At 48.0% G+C, this 9,985-nt stretch overlaps 1 protein-coding gene across 1 annotated transcript; it reads right to left on the bottom strand.

Moving 5' to 3' along the window:
- Positions 1-1,376: 1,376 nt before the first annotated feature.
- On the bottom strand, positions 1,377-2,832 carry LOC119271060. Its single transcript, XM_037553027.1, has 2 exons — positions 2,458-2,832; positions 1,377-1,989 (listed from the first exon to the last, which is right to left on the bottom strand). Exons 1-2 carry the CDS (start codon positions 2,662-2,664, stop codon positions 1,441-1,443), a joined length of 756 nt encoding a protein of 251 aa, XP_037408924.1. The 5' UTR covers positions 2,665-2,832; the 3' UTR covers positions 1,377-1,440.
- Positions 2,833-9,985: the final 7,153 nt, after the last annotated feature.

The raw sequence follows: 9,985 nt of genomic DNA on the forward strand, positions 1-9,985 counted from the left end.
TGGCCATGCGGATGCAGAAGAACTAGGCATTGGGTTATAATTTTCATCTGCATCACAAGCATCAAATTCCCTATCCGCAATTCTGCTCTCTCGAATGAAATTATAAAGAGCCAGACAGGCAACAATAATTCTACTTTGCTTGTCCTCTGGAAATTTCGGCATGTTCAATAAAATCCTAAATTTCATCTTCAACACTCCAAAGGATCGCTCAACGACATTCCTAACTTTGGCATGTGCATGGTTGAAGGTTTCTTTCATATCTTGTGGCGGCGGGCCATTTTGCCATTGTTGCACATGGTACCTTGTACATCTGTATGGTGAAAGGTAGCCTGGCCGGTTTGGGTATCCCGCATCAACCACATAATACTTCCCTACATATTATGAAAGGCATAGAATGAGACTTAGATGAACTAGTGTAGTTAGATAAAAAATATTGCAAGGCAGTTCAAGTCGCAAACCTGGTGGTGGATGTGGAAATTTGTCTTGATGAGTAGTTACGGCATCTTTGAAAACTCTCATGTCATGTGCTGAACCAGGCCATCCCGACATCACAAATGTAAATCTCATGTTGAAATCACAAACAGCAAGCACATTCTGACTGGTTTCATTGTGCCTGTTCAAGTATGGAACCCTCTTACTCTTATCCACCACAACATTCACATGTGTCCCATCTATAGCTCCTATGCAGTCATTGAAGTGTGGCCAGAATACTGGATTTTCTAAGTTTGGGTGCACCTCTGAAAATGTTGGATCCTTAGGTACAATTATGTCATGTGCTAACCTGAGGAGGCATGCCAAAACTCTATTAAATGTCCTACTTACTGTCTCCATAGACCTTCTGAAACGGTTCTCAGCCTGTCTAACTGACTGTGGTGATTCAACAATCCATAAAAACATAGCTAGAGCCTCTACAGATGTCATTTTTGTAGTGGACTTCAAGCCATATGATTGCACCAAAGTATTATGTAGCCTATTAAACAAAGGTCTCTCAACCCTAAACATGTTATAGCATTGGGTATCTCGGGCTAGTGTCTCCTGCATCCAATCCAAACCAGAATATCCACTGACCCTCCTAGGTAGTTTCACAAAGTAGTTATCAGAGTACATACCCAAGATAGGAACCAACTTCAAGATTAAATTCTCGGACTGCACCAAATTGTTGCGGCACATGGATATGATCTCATCCTCACTTGTGCTACCTCCATCATATTCTTCTTCCTCAGTCATGGGGACATGATCTTCTTCCTGCTTCAACACATGTACCAAATCGTCAACACATAGCATAAAACTTGAAGGAATGTAAGCAAATGAAATTAATTTGGCCCGCAGATAAAACAAAATAGGTTCAACACAAATAATAGTTCAACGCCTCACAAACACATGACAGGTTCAACATACAACAATTTAAATAGGTTCAACATCTTAACACACACTTCCCAACTACTCCAAATTGTTGTCTCTGCACCATTTCTTAAAGTAACCCAACCTAAGCTCAGCAGTTAATTGGCCACAAAAGAACTCCCTTTGGTACTCCGTTTCGAACATCTTGGACATAGCATAGACAGAGTCAACTGTTTGCTGAACACCGCACTCAAATGCCAGCTCCTGACACCTCTTCACAGAAAATGCAGCCTTCTCATTTGCACGTTTCTGCATTTGCTTAGTGTTGGCTGCGACAGACTCCTTGTAGGTATTGGCTATGTCCTTGACAATTTTCGCCATTGGGCTCTTGCTCTTCTTCAATGGACTAGTCAAAGTGCTTGAAGTGCTTAATGACCTCTTGCCCCTCTGGCTCCTCTGGTTGCTTGTACTTGTAGGTGTTCCTTGAAACTCCTCTTCTGCCCCTGCATCTTGCCCTTGAGTCTGACCATAATCATCTCCAGGCACAAAGGCTGTGCTTCCATCCACGGTGCAACCTCTGAACAGTTGATCAAGCAACTCCTCGTTTGCTGGAGGACCCCACTGCAACTTCCTTAGGTATGGTTTCTTCTGCAAGATAGTGAAAATGTAAAACTAGTTAGGATATGAGAGCACACTTCAGAATCTATCTACTATATTATTAAAATGAGTCATTCTGTATGTGCAGCCAAGAAAAAGTGAAAAAGGAGTGCAAAATAATCTGATTCACTGATTGTATAGTGGGTTCAAATTAGAACAAACAAGATTTAAAAATAGTACAGTGCGTAGAAGAATAAAGCATTTATATTATGTAAAAATAATTCAGAATTGTGGTTGAACTTCACTTTTTGAGTAAATTTTGTTGCCGCTGACCAAAATGAGCACAACCCAGCCTAGCATATGAAACATAAGTACAGTATGTAGTTGAGTCACATCTAGCTAGCCTTAGTTAAAAGTGCACCTCTGCTAACCAAAATAAGCACAACCCAGCCTAGCATATGAAACATATGTACAGTATGTAGTTGAGTCACATCTAGCTAGCCTTAGTGAAAAGTGTACCTCTGTGTGTGTTATCCAGAACTCAGAGTCGGCATCAATGGTTCCATCTGGTTTCCTCCCCAACCTTGTGTGCACTTGCATGTATCGCCAAAAGGAGTGGGTGTTTTTGAGTACGACTATCTGGTTCTTCACCTGCACACGGGAATACACCAACCCCCTTCTAGCAAGTAAGCCGTCCATAACAGCTTGGTACCCTTCAGCAGTCATTGTTACACCATTATACGTTCCTGCTGCACGTTGCTCAATGCACAATTCTAACAAGCAAGCACTATTAGCATCATTCCATTGGGCTCGATTGTTTTGGCTCACCGAGGGACCTCCGGAGCTCGCAAACTCTTCCACGTCATCCTCCAATTCTTCATCACCATTGTCAAAGGGAGCGCCAGAGCCGGATGCTTGCGCACGGATAGCACTCCTCGGTGCCCGGCGGCTGGGTGCCGCGGCGGCCGAGTTGGCGCGCTGCCGAACGTCGCCGCCACTGAACGCCGTGCCGGTGCGCTGGTTACGGCGGCTGGGTGCCGCGGCGGCCGAGTTGGCGCGCTGCCGAACACCGCCGCCTGCCCCCGACGACGACCCGCCAAGGAACACGCCACCGTTTCCTCCTCCGCGACCGGCTGCCGCCGCTGAGGAGCCGCCGAAGTTCAGTCGCCGGGCGTAGGGTGGGCGATAGGGAGGGAGCCCGGAGCCCCTGACGCGCCCAGGGAGGAGCTCGTCATCATCGCTCTGGAGGAAGGCTCCGTAGAGCCCAAGCCCCGGGAACCCCTCCGACACCGGTGCTTGCGAGTTGAGGTCGAGACCGGCATGGGTAGCAGGGCCGCTTGCCGATGGCTGCGGACCCCAAACGTCGAAGCCGTCTCCATCCATCGCGGGTGCTCTACTCCAAGCTATACTACCTGCACCAGAAGAGAAGAATTAGTAGCACATTCAGGAAAGCACAATGGAAACACGCAGAAAAAAGAGAGTAAGGAGACCGGAGTAATATTCGGGAACACATGAAAAGATGGATAAAATATATAGGTTAAGATAACCAACTTCTACGACAAACAACTATACATAGGATTGTGATACACAGGACATTTATACAAGCATGCGGTTCCACTTTTACACAAGCATTTTATAACAACGATTGTGATACACAGGACAGGAGTAAATATACACATTTTAGGCAAAGCAATGTAAGTAAATATAAATAGCAAAGAACAACCTCAGCCCCCACCTTTTCACATGCCTGTATTGCAGCCATTTAGCAATGATAGTAGAAAACGAAACACAGCAGAAGGAATTGAGGTACAAAGTATCCTATAAAATCCAAGCCATAGTAGCCCGGAACGCGGGTCGACGCCGCGTCCCGTGTACCGTTCCCATGATGACCGGACGTTGCAGTTATACAAGGAATGAAAAAACACAGCGTGGCCGTAACTGTAGGCGAGATAATTTAGGAACAGAAGGCCAGAAAGGACGTAAATAACAACAGTCCTCTAATACCGGATGGACTTCCTTAATTTGCTCTTGCCTTGAACGATATTGCACTCTTTCCTTAATCTGTTTTTGTTTCCATGTACAATAATAGTCTTCCTTCTTCAGGAAATTCATGAATTAGACTGGCCATCTAGCAACCAAAACACATGACCGAAATTACAGAAATTTATGGAGTAAATTGTCCATCTAGCAACCAGAGAAGGAACCCTCGAACTCACCCCTAGATGCGCTGCGAGCGGCGGTCGGAGAAGGGCGAGCGGCGGCCGGTGAGGAGGGAGCAGCGGGAGCGGCGACCGAGGGAGGGTGAGCGGCTGACGGAGGAGGGCGAGCGGCTGACGGAGGAGGGCGAGCGGGGCCGCAGGAGGGCGCTCCCGGGGTTCCGGCGGCGCGGCGCTGTGCTTGGGCGAGCGGCGCAATGGGGAGGAGTCGTGCGAGGTGGGTGGAGAGGAGGGATCTGGTGCGGGAGGGGTGAGTTTTTTTACTATTTTTTTAGTGGGCCCAGAAAAACTAACCCAAATAAGCTCCTCTAGTGTGGGCTAGTTTTTTGGGGTGGGTTAGATCCAACTAACCCAAACTAACCCATCATGTTTGGATCCTTTTGGGTTATTTGAGCCCAATCTAACTATATCTAACTCTAACTTAGGGATCCAAACAAGGCCATTACTATTCTACTGCAATGGTTTGTGTCCTCCAGGCAGCGCAGAGTTGGCCGGCTCACTGTCGAGATTATTGGAGGATCCATTTGAACGGAGGTGTCAACATGACCTCTCAGTCTCGGAAGAGAACTTGAGGGAAGCATCTCCTCGGTAAGCACTGCCAGGTGTGTTGTTTTCCTGCTCAACTTTTTCATTAACTTGTAAATGAAATGAATGCCACACGTGCCGGCAACAAGGGTAGTTGTACTGCATGAGAGGTTATAATCTGTGGCGCCGATGCGTGCGTGCATGTGCATCACAGGGCAGTGGCCGGAGCCGTGGAGCAAGCATGGTACGCCGCTGCCGCCGCTGCTGCTGCATTGCACCGCACTGTTCCAGCACTGGCGCCACAGTGCCGCTGCGCCGAGCGTGCATGCACCGCACCGGGGTGGACGACCCGAACTTTTTGATCATCTTGGTAATTAAATTTCGGATCCCCTCCCTCCAGCTCCAGGCCTGCCCCCTCCAACGGGTAAAAAAGGACCGGGCCGGCCAGGCGTGGGTGACAGTTTGGCTGTCTGCACTGCACACTGTGTTATGATGGCCTTGATGTTTACTTATTACCGCCACCTGCACCCGCCTCTCCTCTGTGTGGCGGGGCGGTGAAAAAAGTGAGGAGAGGGGGAGGAAGAAAAGGCTGGTGAGAATGCATGCAGTAGGCCCCTTGACAGCACCCAACAGTGGCCGGGCCGAGATATCCTCTTGCTTGCTAGCTAGCTCACCAACAAATGGATGGCAAAATTTGACCTATGAACAAAATCAAATCACAGAATGAACTGTTTGTGAAACTATTTCACGTAGTTGATCTTTTTGTGTGACGCCCGACACGAAGGCGCCACACTACACTGTGCAACGCCTCATAGATAGGCGCTACACGCCTGGCCAGCGTCGCATCCATGTGATCCGAAAATTACTAAATTAGTGTGCAGCGCCTGAGAGCTAGGCGCCACACTATACAGTGCAGCATCTAGCTTCTAGGCGTTGCACTAGTGGTTGCTTCATTTTGTAGTGCAACCACTAGTACAACGCCTGAGAGCTAGACGCTACACTATATAGTGTGACACCTTCGTGTCGGGCGTCACAGAAAAAGATCAGCCGCGTGAAATAGTTTCACGAGCAGTTCATTCTGTGATTTGATTTCGTCCACATGCCCAAATGGATGAGGCGAACGTGTGCGTGCGTGTGTTTCATCCCATGTGCCCCGCTGCACACCACATGAGCAATCTGTCAGTGCCTATGTTTTTCACCCGGTCTGTGTTTGTTTTCTTGTCGAAGTGGGTGAGAAGTGGACGGCCTGGATGAACACACGTAATAATCAGACGGCCGACGATGCCTGAGCAGCGCGTGCCTTTGCTCCCGGTGATAAGGAAGTTGGGTTAACAAACTGAACTGATGAAGAGGAAGCTTCTCCTCCTCAAGCGCATGCCTTCTCTCAAGGGTTTTGGAAAGTTGGTGCTGGTATTTACTCAAGGATAAGACGGTTGGTAGTGGTAACAAACTGATGAAGCTTCATCCATCCCTGGCGTTCGTTCTGAGTTTGCGCTAAAGATCGCCAGATAGTTATTGCGTGGCTGGTTTGCAGATTCCATCCGTCCGTCTGCTGCTGCTCCAGTGCACTCTGCGTCTCCGTTTTAATACTCATTTCACGGGATTTCTGTTTCTTGGTCGCCCAGCGATTCGACAGGGGAGGAAGGTGGTTCTGAATTCTGATCTGAGTGCGTGCAGGGCTGGAGTGACCAAGCAGATCTATCAGAGGGAGAGCCAAGCGAGTGGTGCACGGGTCCGGCTGAAAAGACCAAACAGTGGAGGCGAGGCACGTAGACGGAGGTATGTATACCGTAGAAGGATTTATTTCTGCAGTCATGTCCATGGTGTTCAAGTCGACGTGATGGATTTACAAAAGAGTTTCTGGAGTACGTGGAACCCTAGTTTATTAGTTTTGTTTGATTTGATATGGTTGGATACATAGATTGGTATGGTTGCATCTAGTAGGCGTACTTTAGTTTATTTGTATTCAAAAGATAATCGTGTTGACAAGAAAGCTTTCTTTCAAAATTGTTAGGATGGTTTGGCTTCTCGATGATCACTGGGACACACAACACCGGTCGTACGCTATGACGGTGGAGCAGCGGGTAACAATGAAAGTGGCCTGTTTTATGAATTTCGTATTTATTTCAAACACAAATGCCCCATATGTAATGTTATGAATTGTTTGTTTGTAGGAGCTTGCACCTTTGAAGCTTCGTTCTCACGGGGTCACCCTTGGGTGGATGCTCTGCGATGAGCGATACACACCGTATGTAAGGGAGACAGGACTTCTCCCTTTCATTCATATGGCCAGACGGTCGACGCCACCCAACAATGCTCCAGCACTCACCGCGCTTATTGATCATTGGCGGCCGGAGACACATAGTTTCCATCTTCGGACCGGGGAGATGACTGTGACGCTTCAGGATATTGCTACGATCACCGGTCTTCCTATCGATGGGAATCCTCTATGTATGAGCACCGATTTCGATGGGTGGCGCGCACAGATGCATGCCCTTATCGGTATGGTTCCTCCGGAGCCTCCGAAACCAGCAGCAAAAGACAAGAAGAAGGAAAGAGTCGCAACCGGTGCTACTTTCATGTGGATTACTGAGCACTTTGGTACTTGCCCACCGGAAGCTGACGAGGACACGGTCAAGACATATGCTCGTGTTTACATGTGGTACGTGATATCCAGGACTATGTTTGCTGATGGCATAGGCAAGAATGCTCCATGGATGTGGCTGAAGGCGTTGACCGTCTTCGATAGCAATTGGAGTTGGGGTTCGGCGACACTGGCTTACTTGTATAGACAGGTATGAAGTTGTTTCCTTTTCACTTCATTGCTACATTATGAATGCGATCTTGGTCTTAATTGAACCATGTTCTCTTTAATGTGCAGTTGGACGAAGCATGTTGTAGGTCATTTGGAGGTATTGGTGGTTGTTTGCTCGCACTTTCCATATGGAGTTGGGAGCGTTTGCCGGTTGGACGTCCGAAGACCGTGAAGTACGATGATTGGGACGACAAAGGCGACCCACTACGGCGACCCACTTGGGCTTACAAGTGGGATGTGTTAAATGAGACGACAGATGATCCCTCGGTCATGTACAAGTTGTACCGGAGCGAGCTTGACGCGATCACGCCTGAGCAGGTGAATTGACATTGCATAAGTGATTATGATGCTTCTATTGCAAGTCGATATCAATTTTGCATTCTATCCCATTTTGCAGGTGATATGGGAGCCATATGGAACAGGAGACAGTTTTGGTAACCCTTTAGAGTTCAGGCTGAATCCGATGTGCACTAGGTATAGGGATCTCTGGTGTATGCGGTGCTCACTCATATGCAACTGGGCGGTTGAGCTTCACCTCCCACATCGAGTGCGCCGTCAGTTTGGTTTGTTCCAGGCACATCCGCCGGAGTAGGAGGACACGGACAAGTTGCTACACGCGTAAGATATAATTAACCTTGAGCACTTAGCAGCTTATCGGCGGTTTCGATGCTACTAATATTATGTTTCTAACTTGCAGGTTGGATAGGAAAAGGCAGTGGAAGATTAAGGATTGGGACAAGCATCACAAAAAGTATGTCATACAGTTTGCGCTTAGTGTGGAGCAAAGTAGGGCTGGAAAAGGAGTCCAGCTTCGTGAGCACTGCCCGATCGCATTCAACAACTATCTCACATGGTTTCTTGCAAGTACCCGTGTGGAGGTATGCAAGCCGGCGTATGCTGAGGAGATTTTGGAAGAACCCACTGTTTTTGATGAGGTAGCCCAGCACCAGTACAACGCAATAGTCATGAAAGGCAACTCAGTGATCCCTTCAGCTACAATGATGAACTTTGTGGTATTTGCCCTCTTTGCTTTTCATTCACACTATTCACATCTTCGTTTACCTAACACGTTAATACCATTTCTGTTCATAGCGTGCCCAGATCAAGAAAGTAGCTGATGAGACCGAGACTATTCTTGAAACAACCCCGGCTAGCAAAAGCGATGGAGAGGTGCACTTCGAGCATTCATCAAGGTTCACATCTCCTTCAAACTAGCACTTAACATGTGTTGCTACGTTCGATGTCTCATTCACTTGTACATGTTGCAGCGCCAGGGCCAAAAGTTAAGGCGGCTATCAAACCTTTTCGGTTGTCGTGACCTCGAGTATGTATCACCAGAACGGTCTAGGTCGGCGACACCATCAGATCCCGCTTCGGGGCAGAGCCATGGTGATCATTTGGAGGATAAGGATGTGGGTGTGGTCACCCAAGAGGTATGGCATGAGCATATATATCCAATTGTTGATGCATTGCTAACTATATCCTCACACACAGTCTTTCCATATCTTTTGTTGATGCATAGGTTGCTAATGATATGACCTTGGGGACGTACCAGGTTAGGTCTGCATACAGGTTAAAGCCTAGGACGGGAATCAAAAAGTACACACCTGAAGACTTCACCCAAAGAGGCAAAAGGACGGTCGGCACCTCGCGGATGGCGGCTTTGGATGACTATTTGGATGACGATGTCAATGACGTGGAGGAACCGGAGCCGGAGCGGGAGCGTGTTCCTCTTCCTAGGAAGGTGAAGAAGTTAGCCAGCAAGAGGGGGGAGCAGCCAAAAAGCGCTCAAGGAACTAGCTCTATTTATAACTAGCTCTTCCTAGGAACCAACCATCGTCCTCTATTTGTAATGTTGAACTTGAAGTGGTGGTAGCTTGTAGTAACGTAGAACTTGTTATGTCGGTGAATTTGGAGTTGTGGTAGCTCTATGTTGAACTTGATCCTCTTTGTATGTCTTAGTTATGTTGAACTTGGAGTGGTTGTCTTAGCAATGTTGAACTTGATCCTCTATGTTGCACTTGTTGTCTTAATAATGTTCAACTGTGACTGAAATGTGAACTTAAAGTTTCTGACTGCTTATTCTAGGAAATGTTGCAATGTGCCTGAAAATGACCAAGTTTGCAAGCTACAGCCGCTGCAGCGCCTAGTCTAAAGGCGTCACACTGTATAGTGCAACGCCTAGCTCCCGAGCGTTGCACTGCTCAGTGTGGCGCCTGCAAGCTAGGCGCTGCAGCGGCTGTAGGTTGCAAACACTTTGTTTGCTCTCTGCTTAGCTCAGCCCAGGCGTGCAACGCCTCAGTGCTAGGCGTCACACTCAACACCCTGGAGCTAGGCGTTGCACTGTACAGTGTGGCGCCTCTAGGCTAGGCGCTGCAGCGGCTATAGCTTGCAAACAAAGTGTTTGCTCTCTGCTTAGCTCATCCCAGGGGTGCAACACCTCAGTGCTAGGCGCTGCACTGTACAGTGTGACGCCTAGCACTGAGGCGTT

The sequence above is a fragment of the Triticum dicoccoides genome, chromosome 3A (assembly GCF_002162155.2).
Source record: "Triticum dicoccoides isolate Atlit2015 ecotype Zavitan chromosome 3A, WEW_v2.0, whole genome shotgun sequence".
NCBI lineage: Eukaryota > Viridiplantae > Streptophyta > Magnoliopsida > Poales > Poaceae > Triticum > Triticum dicoccoides.